Raw genomic sequence first — 16,549 nt, forward strand, 5'->3', positions numbered from 1 at the left:
ATACTTAATCTAAATGAAAGAAGAATATTGTATTATGGTTTTATTTATCCCTTTTTTGTCTTATGGAATCGTCGTATGGGGGCCAGATTGCTGAAGTACTCACTCGACGAACTTTTACTCTTCAAAAAAAGGGCATTAACTACACAGCAGGTTTAAAACGAAAGGAATCGTGCAGAGATAGTTTTAGGCATTTAAAGATATAAACAATATACTCGTTATACATTCAAGAAACCATTTTATATGCGAAAGAAAAGTGTGTCTGCACTGTAAACAAACAAGTACATTCATATAACAAAAGAAATAATAATGACTATCAAAAATATGTATATAAGTTAGAAGTTTATAATATAATAGTAAACCGTCAATAGCAGGTTGTGTCTTCTATAACAAACTGCTACCATAATAAAACAAATAAGTAATAACAATCAGTTTAAGAAGGAATTGAAGGAATTTCTTATTAGGGGGTGTTACTATTCACTAGAAGACTAACTTAATGAAGTATTTTCGAATATTGGCTACTGATAATCTAATGTATAGAATGTTATATCTCCAATGGGAATATATCCTTTACACACGCCAGGGAAACACCGGCCTAGACCTACTGATAGGAATGTCACCAAGGACTCCTTTGACATATCAGTGATAAGGCGGACTGTGCAAAATTTTACGCAATACAGAAGAAAGTACAAAGCTGCCCCAAGCTACTGCCCATAATAAAACAAAAAATTGGCTTTCCATGGGGTGTTGATTCTCTACGGAAGATTTTACATAACTTACGGTTTAAGTGAAAGGAAAATCTAAGTAAGCTCAAGATCTTGATTGAAAGGCCGGACATGGTAAACTGGCGAGGGAGGTATTTAGTGAATATTAAGACGCTTCGCAATGAAGGAAGACAAATATTCTACCTAGATGAAAGCTGGGTAGACAGAAATTTGACTTTCAAAAAGTTAAAGGGGTATGCTCTGAAGGAAATGCTGTAAAAAGACTGATTATGGTTCACGCTGGATCGCGTGCTGGTTTCCTTCAAGGTGCGTGACCGAAATATAAAGCTGGCTCGGCAAGTGGCGACTACCATGGTCAGATGAACAGTACAAATTTTGAAAAGTGAGTTAGAGAGAAAATGTTACAGAATTTGCCCCCCAGTTCAGTGGTAGTACTTGATAACGGTCCGTACCACAGTGTACAAGCAGATAAAGCCCCGTCAAAATATTCGGTTAAATCTGAAGTGATCTCATGGTTACAGCGGCACGGAGTTTTCTGTGATCCAGCTATGAGAAAAGGCCAACTCTATGGCCTAATACTGACAAGGAAATCAAACGAATTTTTTTTCAAAATTGATCAGTTACTAAACGCCATGGTCATATTGTAGTTAGGTTGCCTCCATATATGTGTGACCTTAGCCCAATAGAACTAGCATGGTCTAAGGTAAAAGACTACGCTAGCGAGAACAACGTGACAGATGATCTGTCTTTGAAGCGGCTGCTGGATTTAACAACAGAAGGGATCGTAACTGTGACTGCAAAGGATTAGGAAGGATACTGCCAACATGTGGAACAACTGGAACAACAATACTGAGAACGGGACGGGGTTGTTGCTGGACAACATCTCATGGGTGTTTTGAAGAAACTTAGTTATTATGTGCCTCAATAATGGTAAATACTTGTATTTCAATTTACATTACTTTAAATAAACATAAATCGACTAGTGTGTCTGTAAAAGTGATGAATAAATGCTGCCCAATGAACATTTGCAGTACCGTAAGCTTTTGTTTTTAGTGTTCTGTCTGACGACAGGTCCATATGAACAGGATCCTTCCATCCTTTCCTCGGACTGGGACCTGTTCATATACGTTCTTGGCAGATGATCCAGAATTGGTTTGCCATTGCCTTCTTCTGTGTGTGAATGGAGTAATTGTTGGGATGCCACGGAGAAACAGGGGAAGCCCCGTAAACTTATCCTCATAAAATAAGGACATAAGGTTGTATAATAAACAATTAAATGTAAGATCAGACTCGCTGTTGCAGCAAATGGATGACTTACCTGTTGGTTCTCTCTTGATGACTGGCAACATTTGATGTGGTAGCGCTATATTTGGACCCTGGTCACTGCCCCCTGCATGTTGCATCTTTTGTATCAAAGTGACTGACTTGTGCTTGCAGGCAACTTCACAAATCGTTAACATGTTTCGAAATACTCGACGAAGCTCTTCTTGGGAAATTGCCGAATATTTTTTTAAGTGCCTCTGCAGTGTGCGGATTGTTTCCATAAACTTTGTTCTTCAGCATGCCCCACAGGTTAAAGTCCCACGGGTTTAAGTCTGGGGAACTCGGAGGCCACTGATCGATAACTTGTTCACCAAGCACTTCTCTTAATGCTGACATCGACCGATCAGCTGTGTGAACTGTAGCACTGTCTTGCATGAAGAAACCTAAGTCTTTCATTGGCCATTTCTTGGAAAAAGGGTCTAACTATTAAATTTATATAACGTTCACAATTTACCCGCACACTGCAGAAACACTTAAAGAAAATATTCGACAATTTCCAAAGAAGAGCTTCGTGGAGTATTTCGATTAAAGAGATGTGAAGTTGCCTCTTGTCCCATCCATTAGCACTACATGCCCCGCCCATCTCATTCTTCTCGACTTAATCACCCTGACAATACTGGGAGAGTACAGATTTTTACGCTCGTCATTATGCAGTTTTTTCCATGTCCCATCGTCTTCACTCGTGGACCCAAATATCCTCCTCAATTCTCAAACACCTGCAATCTATTATCCTTCCTCAGAGTGAGATACCATGTTTCGCGCCAATTCAAAACAACAGGCAAAATTATTTTGTATACTTTAATTTTCAGGTTCTTAGAAATCAGACAGGAAGACAAAATATTTTGAACTGAGAAGTAGCAAGCACCTTCTCGAAGGTATCACTACCTTGTCGAAGGCAATCATCAGTGTGGGTTCAGACGAAACAAATCAACGATTGATCAGATCTTTTGCGTCCGTCAGATACTAGAGAAAAGTTACAGTGGAACCACGGTTCCGGAGAATTTGACGTAAATTCGTCTATACGGAAAGGAAGTTTATATATTGGCTTTATTCTAAATATTTCCTTTATACATGTTTTACAATTGAGTAAAGTTTGATTAAGACATTGCTTATTTAACTTGAATTAGTTACGCTTAAGATGGATCTGTGGTAGATGAATGTAATGTAATGAAATGTAATGTAACGTTTCCTAGGTAACAACAATGCTGAGTAAACAGATGACGTTTCCTAGGTACACTTGTTACACTTTTTCGTTTCCCTTTTCCGTTACACATTTTTGCCGAATGACCCTTCCTTATAGACGTATTTACGTCAAAAATGGGAGTTCGGTGGGAACGTATATCAATTATTTATAGATTTCAAAAAAACCAATGACTCTGTGAAGAGAGAAGTGTTATACAATATTCGTATTGAATTTGGTATACCAAAGAAGCTAGTAAGTCTAATAAACATGTGCTTAAATGAAACCTGTAGCAAAATTCGAGTAGGTAAATATATGTATGAGACATTCTTCATCAAGAACGGTATAAAACAAGGAGATGCTTTGTCTCCCTTGTTCTTTAACTTTGCGCTAGAATATGCCATCAGGAAAGTCCAAGATAGGCAGGAGGATTTGCAATTGAATGGGACACATCAGCTATTGGCATATGCTGATGATGTTAATTTATTGGGGGACGATATGATACAATAAAGAGAAACGCAGAAGTTTTTCTAGAGGCTAGCAGACAGGCGGGGCTAGAAGTGAATTTAGAAAAAAACTAAGTACATGTTAGTATCTCGTCATCAGAAGACAGGCGGGGAAAATTATCTTAGGGTAGCTAATAAGTCCTTTGAAAGTGTGATAAAGTTCAAATATCTGGGAACAACAATAACGAATAAAAATGAAACTCATGAGGAAGTTAGGAGGAGATTAAATTCTGGAAATGCTTGCTACCTCTCAGTTCAAACTATTTTGTCTTCCCGTCTGATTTCTAAGAACCTGAAAATTAAAGTGTACAAAACAATAATCTTGCCTGTTGTTTTGTATGGGTGCGAAACATGGTCTCTCACTCAGAGGGAGGAACACAGATCGCAGATGTTTGAGAATTGGGTGTTGAGGAGGATATTTGGGCCTAAGAGGGAAGACGATGGGGCGTGGAGAAAACTGCACAATGATAAGCTTAAAAATCTGTACTCCTCCTCTAATATTGTCAGGGTGATTAAGTCGAGAAGAATGAAATGGGCTGGGCATGTAGCGCGCATGGATGGGACAAGAGGTGTGCACGGGGTACTGGTTGGGAAGCCTGAAGGGAAGAGACCGCTGGGGAGACCTAGACGTAGATGGGAGGATAATCTCAGGAGATGGGAGATAGGAGTTGAAGGAAACTGGACTTTGTTGGCCCAGGACAGGGTCCGGTGTAGGGCTTTGGTTAATTCGGTGATGAACCTTCGGGTTCGGTAAGCCGTCTAGTTAATTAGTTAGTTAGAAGTAGCAAGCATTTCCGGAATTTAATCTCCTCCTAACTTCCTTATGAGTATCATTTTGATTTGTTATTGTTATTCCCAAATATTTGAACTTTGCAACACTTTCAAAGGATTTATTAGCCACCCTAAGATAATTCTGCCAGCCTGTCTTCTGACGACGAGATACCAACATGAACTTAGTTCTTTCTGAATTCACTTCTAGCCCCACCTGTCTACTAGCCTCTAGTGAACCATACATGGACGGCATATTCTACATTTGTCTCAATTGCCTTTTCTGAAACGAAATTTTGTGACTATGCTAACGAAAGAACATTCCACTACCAATCTAGTCCGAGACAGTCTATACCAGAGGTGGGGAACCTTTTCATGTTGGAAGTCCACATTAATTAACTGTAATCAAATAAGGCCGCAGTCAAGAAACTTCAATTAGATACACTTAAAAATGTACATTATTTTGTAATAATCTAACTACTATGTACTTAATAATTTCAAAAAATAAAAACTATTTGTTGGTTTTAAAGTTAACTAATCTTTTAATGACTTTGTTATGTCTGCTTTTTGTTGGAAAGCATTTGAATATTTGGTTGCAGCATGTATTAATAAAAATAAAAGGATTTGTTCTGTAAAATTTTGATTCAGTCAAAAGGCCGCACTTAAGAGGGCCGCAGGTTCCCCACCCCTAGTCTACACAATTAAACTTGTCATTTTCTTCTTCTTGTAACAGCTCGTGCGAAAGGTCTCATGAGGTACTGAGTGAGAGCAAAATGCCTCATCGCCAAGGGAAAGAAAAAGTGTCAGTGGAACCACGGTTCCGAAGAATTTGACGTAAATACGTCTATACGGAAAGGAAGTTTATATTGTGACGTGTTGCCGTGAGTGCAGCAGACTCGCGCTGGAGGATAGGGGCCGCTTGACTTCCAGGCTGTCAGGTCTGCATCTTTAGATGCTATACGAAGTCCTACGGGCATTGTTGTGTTTCATTACTGCCGTCAACAATCGGCTTTGGAGTGAGTGTGGAAAGAGCTGAGCTGTGAATCGGATGTAGGAGAAGTGAGTTGCAAGCGATATGCTGTTGCGGACAGCGGTGGAGTCGAGTGAGTGGAGCCAACGAGAGGTCTGGTGTGGCGCTGAGTAAGGACAGGTCGGCTGCGTGTGAGAGCACCGGTTTCGAGGACTGTGGCGGCTGAGGGGCCAGCGTGTGTCCAGTGAGGGTGCTACGGGACGATGTGTTTGCGTATGTGAAGAGCGCCGAGCTCGGGGAAGCAGATAGGCTCGAAGGACATTGCGAAAGTGTGTGTTCGCGCGTCGAGAGCAGAGAACAGAGACTCAGATACTGTTGTTGTAGTAGAGAGTTGACTGTAAGTGCAGACCTCTGTAACTGATTTAATTTGACGTGAATAAATCAAGGGTTGACAATCAAGGTCGTAATTACCAAATCCACGTTACAATATATTGGCTTTATTCTAAATATTTCTTTTATACATGCTTTACAATTAAGTAAAGTTTAAGACATTGCTTATTTAACGAATTGGTTACGCTTAAGAAGGTATGTGGTAGATGAATGTAATGTAAAGTAATGTAATGTAATGAAATGTAATGTAACGTTTCCTAGGTAACAACAATACCGAGTAATGTAATGAAATATCATTCGGCAAAAATGTGTTACGAAAAAGTGTTACGAAAATATGTTACGAAAAAGGGAAACGAAAAAGTGTAACTTCATTGTTATGTTACCTAGGAAATGTCATCTGTTTATCAACAAATAAACAATGGTTACTTAGGAAACTTTATCTGTTTATCAACAAATCGACAATAATGGTTAATTAAGGAACATCTATTTACTCGGCATTTTTGTTACTTATAAAATATTTCAGTACATTACCTTACCTTACATTACATTACCTTACCTTACCTTACCTTACCTTACCTTACATTACATTCTTTACATTACATTCAGCTACCACAGACCCATCTGAAGCGTAACTACATTACCTTACCTTACCGTACATTACATTACATTCAGCTACCACAGACCCATCTTAAGCGTAACTAATTCAAGTTAAATAATCAATGTCTTAATCAAACTCATCTCAAATGTAAAGCTGGTATAAAGGAAATATTTAGAATAAAGCCAATATATAAACTTCCTTTCCGCATAGACGTATTTACGTCAAAATCTCCGGAACCGTGGTTCCACTGAAAACTTTTATTTATTGAAATGTAATGTAACGTTTCCTAGGTACCAACAATGCTGAGTAAACAGATGACGTTTCCTAGGTAACAATAATGCCGAGTAAACAATGACGTTTCCTAGGTAACAGCAATGCCGAGTAAACACGACGTTTCCAAGGTAACCATCTTATACATTTTCCTTACACTTTTTCGTAACACTTTTTTGCGGAATGACCCTTCAATATAGACGTATTTACGTCAAAATATATTAGTGCAATATCACATACATTCGAAGACGACGAGGAAATCGGCCCAAAACACATCTTTCTGTTTAGATCCTCGTTTGTGGATGTTACATAAGTATGTATGTATCACTTCTGTCTTCTGTTAGTTTGGTTTCTTTACTGGATAAAGTGTATTTATGAATTCTTGTGGTTAAGCCGGCGGATACATGTATGATACATAGAGTCAGTGTTGATAAAGAAAATTTATTTTCACGTCAGTTGACTGCTCATTGACAGGTACCAAACCAGAAATTAAGTACGACTAGAGATTTTCACGGCTCTGAGTCTGAAGATGGCTGTTTTCTGGGTTGCAATGCCGTGCAGTCTGGTAGAAGTTTACCGAAGTTTCAGAGGTCATTAATGGATGCGGGAAGAGCTTCGTTGGGGCTCATGAGCCTGCCTAACAGGTCCACCGAAAATATGTGAAAAGGCACTAAAAAATTTGCCGGAAATTCTGTCCCCAGATGTCGCATTAGCTCTCGTGAGCTGCTCACACGAGCAACGTGTGAGAGCATTTACAGATTACGCGTGATTACGTGTGATCTCACGGTGGCCTAGCGGTTAGAACGCTGGCCTTGTAATCTTGGGGTCTCGGGTTCGATTCCCGGCGGTGCCCGAATTTATAACTTGTGTTGGGCAAGGCCGTGGTCTAGGCAACAAGGAGTTTTCCTCAGGGGGCTTCCCCGGTTTCTCCGTGGCATCCCAACAATTACTCCATTCACACACAGAAGAAGGCAATGGCAAACCACTTCTGGATCATCTGCCAAGAACGTATATGAACAGGTCCCAGTCCGAGAAAAGGATGGAAGGATCCTGTTCATATGGACCTGTCGTAAGACAGAACACTAAATAAAAAAAAGGAGGCAGGACTTCGATCTTCAATAAATTATATGCGAGGACTTTTCACAACATCAACAAAATTATCACTCATAAAACAATGAAGTTGCCTTCCGCACAATTGGAAATCTTTTATCAATATTTTAGGTAAACGATTTTATCATAAATTACCACAGAAATGGACTGCATGTGAGAGAGCGGAAACAGTTCGACGGTAGGTTGTATACAATCAGAGAATGATAAAATTTATTGCTCCCAGTCCTGTTGAAACCGTAAGTAGATATGTCGGCCTTATGCGATAAATTTGTGAATATTAGGCGAGCGAACGACCACCAACCACCAGAACATCTTTTGTTCACGCACGATATCTTGGATCTCACACCACAGGTAAGACAGTATTTTCCCTTCTAAAGTAACAGTGATATTTGCACAAAAATGAACTAATTTCACGTTCCGTAATTCACAAGCAAAGATGGCTGCACTACATTCCGACGAAACGTCTTACGAATCGACTCACATTAGTCGTCAACCGCCTCTTTTGGTTGCGCTACGTCATTCATTGTCGCAGAAGACAAAGCTTTTTCAAGATGGTCCCGTACGTAATAACCAGGCGGGTTTAAGTCAGGAGATCTTGTGGGACGTAAATCAAAGACAAACTCACCACAAACCAATATGTAAATAAACATGTTTAGTTGGGGCTCAAGAGTCTGCCTAACAGGTCCACCGAAAATCGTGTGAAAGGACACTAAAAATTTTGCCGGGGATTCTGTCCCCAGATGTCGCATCAGCTCTCGTGAGCTGCTCACACGAGCAACGTGTGAGAGCATTCAAAGATTACGCGTGATAGGAAGTAGGACTTCGATATTCAATAAATTATAAGCGAGGACTTTTCAAAACATCAACAAAATTATCACTTATAAAACAATGAAGTTGCCTTCCGCACAATTGAAAATCTTTTATCAATATTTTAGGTAAAATATTTTATGATAAATTACCACAGAAATGGACTGCATGTGAGAGAGCGAAAACAGTTCGACGGTAGGTTGTATACAATCAGAGAATGATAAAGTTTATTGTTCCCCGTCCTGTTGAAACCATAACCTTATTCTACATAGATATGGCGACCTCAAACGATAAATTTGTGAATATAAGGCGAGCGAACGACCACCAACCACCAGAACGTCTGTTGTTCACGCACGACATCTTGCATCTCACGCCACAGGTAAGACAGTATTTTCCCTTCTAAAGTAACAGTGATATTTGCACAAAAATGAACTATTTTCACGTTCCGTAATTCACAAGCAAAGATGGCTGCACTACATTCCGACGAAACGTCTTACGAATCGACTCACATTAGTCGTCAACCGCCTCTTTTGGTTCGGCTACGTCATTCACTGTCGCAGAAGACAAAGCTTTTTGAAGATGGTCCCATACGTAATAACCAGGCGGGTTTAAGTCAGGAGATCTTATGGGACGTAAATCAAAGACAAACTGACCACAAACCAATATGTAAATAAACATGTTTACTTCTTTCGTTTGTATTTTTTATCGTGCATAGAAGAAGCACTCAAATTAGTTACAAGTAATGCAGAAACACTTTGTGTAGAATTCATTATACTTTGAAGTTCTTTTAACACAATCTTCGAAGTTCTGCAAGTTCCATTTAAATACATATATATTCGACTTACAAACTGCTCGTCATTTCTGATTCTTTTTCACGTTCTGCACTTTTTCTTATTATTAGTTTTTTCCGTCTGTGTTTTCGTATTCATCCTCTCACTATATTCATTCTGCGTTCCATGCATTAACTGCAAGGGGATAATTCATTATGGATTCGGCGTGTCCGTCCGTCCGAATAATTCAACTCCAGAGCAACTTTAAAATTTGCGATTGAGTTTGGTACGAAGGATGTGCTATTGCGGACTACCATAAAATCGTACTTTTAAATATTCTACGAACAAAATGGCGGATGATGAAAGTTGAATGCTGGGCTTCCACTGAGGCAGAATGGTACTGCACTCTGGTAGCCAGAACAGGAACTAGGAAGTTCGAAATTCTTTACAATTTTCAGACACGTAAACACTCTTACCCTTGTTAGCTTTTCGACAATTCATGAGCTTTCTTCTAATATTTATAGTGGCTATTATGGTAATACTTGTTCCTACTGATGGAAGTGGACAATTTGACGAAGTGCTGTTAAGATTGTTTGGTTTTGTTGACTCCAGGTAGGTCAGATCAGGTTAGGACAACTCAGTCTGTGTAAGCTTAAGTTGGATAGGTTAAGTCAGGTTACTTTAGGTTAGATTAGGTCACATTAACACATGTTCGGTCATATTACTTTAGTCTATATCTTCACTTCCTCTTGAGAAAGTGTGGGTTATGTTAAATGCCTAATTTGAATTTAGTATCTAACTAACTAACTAACTAGATGGTTTACTGAACCCAAAGTTCATGACCGAATTAAATGAAGCCCTCCACGGGATCCTGTCCTTGGCCGAATTTAGTATTATATGATTTGAAATTGTGAATTAAAGTTTGATTTCAAATTGTCCAAGAATTTCGGACATTTCTAACTTGTGGATGTTTTAAAATTCTGATAATTTCTAATTTTTGACGTAAATACGTCTATATGGAAGAGTGACTCCACAAAAAAGTGTTACGAAAAAGTGACAAGAAAAAGTGTAACGAAAAAGTGACAGGAAAATGTGTAAGATGGTCACCTAGGAAATATCAACAATTTGTAAATATGGACTGACAACAATGGTCAGCTTGCATGCATTGTTATGTTACCTAGGAAACGTCATCTCGGCATTGTTGTGTTTCATTACTGCCGTCAACAATCCGCCTTCTTTATTGCGGAAAGAGCTGAGTTGTGAATCGCTTGTAGAAGTAGTGCGTCGTTGAGTATATAATATTGTGCTGTTAAAAACGTTTTACAATATGAGGTGTAAAGTAAAGTTTGTCCCGCTATACGCCATGTAGGCGATTGGGGTGAGTGGAGGTATAGCTCCTCTCTTCCTTGACCTCGGCACTAGATGGGGATGAGTGGTCAGCATCACGCCCCGGCCGGCTTTACCCCCGGGAAAGGACCCCGGTACCCATTGTATAGGAGGCTGGGTGGGCCCCAGAGCCGGTCTGGACGCAGAGGCTCAAGGAAAAATCCTCTGCCCCCGTCGGGGATCGAACCCCGGTGGTCCAGCCCGTAGCTAGTCACTATACTGACTGAGCTATCCCGGCTCGTACAATATCACAGGTACTTATCTTAAATAAGAATTATTAAGAAATCTATTGTTGCGTTAGTTTGTTGACATTGACATTGAAGCTAAAAGACTCCATAAACTATGAAGAAAGATACAATAAAACGTTGGCTTACTTATTTGATTAATACTCCATTGTACAAACATTACAAGATTACAATTAACGATGCATTTTTCCAAAAACAACAAACTACTGAAGAAGAAAATAAATGAACAGACATAGAACTGTCAAGTGATGTAGAATTGCTGCTAGCTCAACAGCAAACAATCCTGTGGAATGAGGATAAGTACGTATTTACGTCAAATCTACGGAACCGTAGTTCCACTGTAACTTTTTGTTTTAGTTTTAATTAAACTGAATGTTTGGAAATGTTGAAATCTTGAAACATTGAAAAATTACAATATTATGAGACTTTTGAAATGTTGGAAAAATCTGAGATGCATGAAACATTCATTCACAAGATCTTCTACCTTTTAATCTGCAGGAAATTCAATTTCCTAAAAAAATACAAATTATAAAATTGTGAGTTTGTTAGATTGCGATGAATGTTGAGATTTCAATTTTAAAATCTTTAAATTTCGAATATGAGAACTGACTAGATAATGATTTTTCGCTATTACAATTCTAAATACTTTCGGACCTTTAAACTGAAAATGAATACATACTTAATATTTTAAAACATTATTTCGTTTCAAATTTTGTTCCATTCCTTATTATAAAATTGTTTGTTCGGAAGTTTTAAAATTTTCCAGGTGTGCGAACATAAATTTTAAAGTTTCAAATATTGTAATTTTAAAAATTAAGACAGCACTATGCAAAAAAAATTCGATCATTTTGAATTCATATACATTTCGATTTTGAGAAACGTTTAATTTCGGGAAAATTGTGCGTTTTAAGTCAGTGAAGTCTAACAACTCTGAAAGCAGATTTTACAAATTTTGTAATTTTCGAAATATTGTAACGTAAGTTCAGTCTAATGTTAGACTAATAATGTTCACTAATAATCTTCGTAATGCCGCAAGTTATAAATCCGGGCACCGCCGGATATCGATCCCGGGACCCCAGGATTATAAGCCCAGCGTTCTGACCCCTAGACCACAGTGGCGGCACTGTAATCAGCATACAACAGGCAGATTCAGGACAGCAGGGTAACATCTGTCTGTGTGGAAACGCGGCCTCCGAGGAACCCGTTGTCCAGACCTCGGATGATGCACGAGAAATTACGGAGCAGCGGTGAGATATTGTGTGGTCCAAACGAAGGACTCAGAAAGAAACAATGTTTCAGAACCACTCTGCCAGTGACTGGCCGCATGAGCCATTGCACGGCCCATTAGATACAATGTGGAATGTTTCCCTTTGTTACAGGTCCCTCGCTCTCATTTTCAAGGCCGCAGAAATGAAGATTTTCGTATGCTTTGTCCTTCTGTGCTGCTTTATGTCGGTAATGCTGGTAAGCAAAGCCTTAATCTACAAAATATACTTTCTGTCCAGCGTCAAAAGCTTAGCGTTCAGTAATGTGTTTTTGACGTAAATACGTCTATATTTTCGGGTCAGTGTCATTCGGCAAAAAGTGAAACGAAAAAGTGTAACTGCATTGTTATGTTACCTTGGAAACGTCAATTGTTTACTCGGCATTATTGTTACCTAGCAAACGTCAATTGTTCACTCGGCATTATTGTTACCAAGGAAACGTCATCTGTTTACTTAGCATTGTTGTTACCTATAAAACATTTCATTACATTACCTTACATTACATTACCTTACCTTACCTTACATTACATTACATTACATTACCTTACCTTACCTTACATTTCATTACATTACATTACTTTACATTACATTCAGCCACCACAGACCCATCTTAAGCGTAACTAATTCAAGTTAAATAAGCAAAGTCTTAATCAAACTTTACTCAATTGTAAAGCGGGTATAAAGGAAATGTTTAGAATAAAGCCAATATATAAACTTCCTTTCCGTATAGACGTATTTACGTCAAATTCTCCGGAACCGTGGTTCCACTGACAACTTTTTTTCATAATGAAAAGTCATGAATTATTTACATGTGAAGATTTCCGTCTTCTGGGTTGTTGCGCTGTGTAGTCTGGTCGATATTAACCAACGTTTCAGAGGTCATACTGCCTCCGTCATCAGGGCTATAACGATATTCATCGCCCTGATGAAGGAGGCAGTATGACCTCTGAAACGTTATTAACATGGACCATACAACACAGAGCAACAACCCAGAAGACGGAAATCTTCATACTCAACACTGTGAGAACCTCAAGTCTCACCTATTTACATGTGCTTTGTGTACTCCATTAGGTAATCTAAGAATACCAAACCAAATGAAGATGAAGTTTATCAACTTCCTTTGTCACGAGGGTCTGTCATCACTCTATGACGCCCTGCAATGACTTTCGATAAATGTCTAGTGCTAAATGTGTTGCATTCCAAATGCAAATTTGTGTGATATTCTGAAAATTAGACGTTTATTGTTTCAGAAGCCGCATGTTCCTGCCATACGTAGGCGTAAGTGAAGTTCATTATTATTTTCTATTATAATCCAGAAGAATGCAATAACTAATTAAGCCTACAACCGTGTAACTGACTGCAGTGTGATGTACCTCGACTCAACAGGAGTCGGTCTCAAGCGGCCTTTTCGATCGCTTTACGTTGTTTGATCCAGAAACTACATTTTTAACGATGAGTGGCCACACATACCCCCGTTTTAATACATTACATAAGTTTCAAATGCATGTTAAACACCTACTTGTGCGTCAATGTTCGTATCTTACATAAAGCGGAAGTGTGATTTAATAAAATTGGCATTTGTGTGCGCTTCTGGGATAAAAGTTGAAACCCTTTACAAACTTATCATTTATAGACCAAAATACAAATCAGAAAATTATTTATTAGCAGAATAAAAACAAAACTCATATTCATATCAAAATGTAAACTAATGACAGAACAGAATAATGAATCAGGAAACGAGACCCGTGAACCTGTGTCAGCTGGTTGCCCCCCCCCCCAACTTTCTAAGCCAGAAAACAAACCAGAAGTACAGGAGGAGACAAGGGCACACTCTGATGGGGGAAAAGCTAATGTTAGGACAGGGTGATGCAAAACAAAGGAAGGAAGGTACACGACGACACAAACGAAAAATCACACAATGAAATACAAACTGTGTATTCATTTTAACTTACGTACGAACGATTATGTCCGCCCGTGAGATGGCTTCGTAAACGTAGTCTGTACTTCTTAGTGCAATTAACTGAGCTGCAGTCCTCAGCTGATCAAGAAATTCTGTTGTATTATATAACCACAATGTTCATTACCATTCAAACAAAAGTTCGCAAATGCATCTTCGCCCGATCAATCCAGTCTACGTCACCACAGAACGATTTTCAAAGAAGTTATTGGCTTTCAAATTAACGCATTGACGCACAGATCAATATAAAGTTTTGGTGAAATAAAGCAACGAAAACGTCCAAATGATAAATGTAATTAAAATTCAAGGCCTTCTAAATACTGAAACACATTTTCATGGGTGGTCTCCTGACGCTTATGTCGCGCTAAACCTCGGAAAACAACGGGCGGCGATCACAGAAATTACTCCTTCGCCAATAATGGGATTCCACTGTTTGGCCAGTTACGTCACTAGCAAAGTTATCCAGGCTGATAAATGAACTCATACAAACAAACAAACAAACATCTCGCTCCAGTCCTTCGTCTTCAATCAGCACTAGCCTAATGATGGGTGGTGGTTGTTTTCTCGTTTGTCGCGCCTTGTGGTATGGCAGAAGTATAATAACGTTTCAGAGGTCCCTGCTGCCTCCATCATTAGGGCGATGAGTCATAAAGCAAGAACCTCTGAAACGTTTTAAAATTCCACCAAATACACGGCGCGGTCATTCCAGACGACAGCCATTTTTGGACTCAGTCGTGAGAACCTCAAATCCTACGTAAGTAGAAACGTCTAAATCAATCATAGTTAATAAAAAAATCCCAACAATGTAAAAGATAATGAATCACTTTCACCCTTATTGGCAGTGCCAAGAGTATCTGGACTACACAAAATCCACACATCATCTTCCCGTTACCCTTTTCTCAATATGCAAAAAATTCTAAGCCCTGCTTAACCCAACTTAACTTAGCCTACCCTATCTTAACCTAACCTAACCTAACCTATGTTAACATTATCTAGCCTAACCAAACAGTTCTGACAACAGTTTTGGTTTCCCCACTGCCTACTTAACATTTTAAAAAAGCCTTAATGTATATTTTCCATTTGCCAACAGCAATTGACGGCATCTATGACTGTCTAGAGGAGGAACCTCCCTTGTCCGGAGAGTGCGACGAAGGGTGTGTCGAGCTGGAATATAATGCAGGCACTTGCAAAAACTTTAAATGTGCTTGTCCTTCCTATGGTTAATAAGTGTCGGTGTGAAATTAAAGCAATTTGTCGACCGAATTCTGTGAAGTTAATTTGTGTATGTTGACAAATAAAAGCATAGAAGCGAATACAAATACATTAATTTATTCTCTTGGCTCGGCTGTTGATATGTGCACTACCTATCCCTTGCCACGTTTAACTTTTCTGGGTTTCCTTTGTCCCAAGTTTTACCTACAGAAGCGTCTTCTCGCGTGACTGTGGAAATAAGAAAGCGACATACATATCCCACAAAGCCCGAAGCGCATTGGTTGAGACAATGAACGTCGTTTCCTTCTTCGGGACGTAAAAAATTAGAAATTTGACTTGGCCGCCGCTTCAAATCTCACCTTCATGTACGCCTTAAACTTCACTTGTCAAATAGGCCTTGGACCAAGAAAGCCAAACACGAAGGTGAGGGCGGAGTCCACCACAAGAGTAGGCTATCGTCCCTAGAATGTTTAGCCATTCCTGCGTAAGAAATAACTTGCTGGAAATGTTAAACCGAGCCTTAAAAATTTAACGGGGGTGTGATGCAACCAACCAATCAAACACCTTCGAAGACGTCGGCCCCGTTGCAGCGTCTTGCACTGTCTCAGTATTAAATGGGGGTTAGAATAAAATAAGATAATTTATACTCCCAGGCCAAGAATGTAGAACATGTCAGAGCACAAATAGAATTATTTATTAAAGAAATGTGTACCTTAGAATTGATCAATGCATCAATTAAAGAAGGCATCTTCCCATCTGCATTAAAAAAATCAGTTGTTAAACGAATTTACAAAGAAGCGACGAAAGAAGATTCAAACAATTATCGACCAATTACTCTTGTTCCAGCTCTTTCAAAGGTTCTGGAAAAGATAATAGCTAATCAGCCAATTTCTTTCTTAGATAAACACGATATACTTAATAAATCTCAGTTTGAATTTAGGAAAAATAAATCTTCAAATGATGCAATTGCTGCAATCATTGAAAATATAATTGAAAATCTGAATAATAAAATAAAGTGCAATTGTGTACTATTAGATTTATCAAAAGTATTTGATTGTATTAAACATAAC

General features: G+C 38.9%; 2 protein-coding genes across 11 annotated transcripts in view; one reads left to right on the forward strand and one right to left on the reverse strand.

Moving 5' to 3' along the window:
- The window catches only part of LOC110839576 (uncharacterized), a 146,112-nt gene that overhangs the window by 114,267 nt on the left and 15,296 nt on the right, over positions 1 to 16,549 (reverse strand). For 6 of the 9 annotated variants that reach the window (XR_015532570.1, XM_087340428.1, XM_087340472.1 and 3 more), the window contains exon 1: positions 2,041 to 2,141. The exons of 1 other annotated variant lie outside the window; for it this stretch is intronic. Coding sequence is in view for 7 of the 8 variants with exons in the window: in XM_087340428.1 (XP_087196554.1) it covers positions 2,041 to 2,125 (85 nt within the window). In the remaining variant the exon portion in view is untranslated. Of the gene's footprint in view, positions 1 to 2,040; positions 2,143 to 16,549 lie in introns of those variants that run through there. 2 more of the 9 variants (XM_087340470.1, XM_087340458.1) reach the window with 1 other exon arrangement.
- On the forward strand, positions 7,895 to 15,588 carry LOC147874897 (uncharacterized). Of its 2 annotated transcripts, none has more exons than XM_087340510.1 (4): positions 7,895 to 8,188; positions 12,425 to 12,509; positions 13,561 to 13,588; positions 15,358 to 15,588. In XM_087340510.1, exons 1-3 carry the CDS (start codon positions 8,084 to 8,086, stop codon positions 13,584 to 13,586), a joined length of 216 nt encoding a protein of 71 aa, XP_087196636.1. In that variant the 5' UTR covers positions 7,895 to 8,083; the 3' UTR covers positions 13,587 to 13,588; positions 15,358 to 15,588. The 2 variants fall into 2 exon arrangements, with proteins under 2 accessions (XP_087196636.1, XP_087196629.1); XM_087340503.1 differs by lacking the exon at positions 7,895 to 8,188 and adding an exon at positions 9,819 to 10,026.

Source organism: Zootermopsis nevadensis, unplaced genomic scaffold, assembly GCF_977971745.1.
Source record: "Zootermopsis nevadensis isolate Lab colony 2312 unplaced genomic scaffold, Znev_1.0 Znev_ptg000003l, whole genome shotgun sequence".
NCBI lineage: Eukaryota > Metazoa > Arthropoda > Insecta > Blattodea > Termopsidae > Zootermopsis > Zootermopsis nevadensis.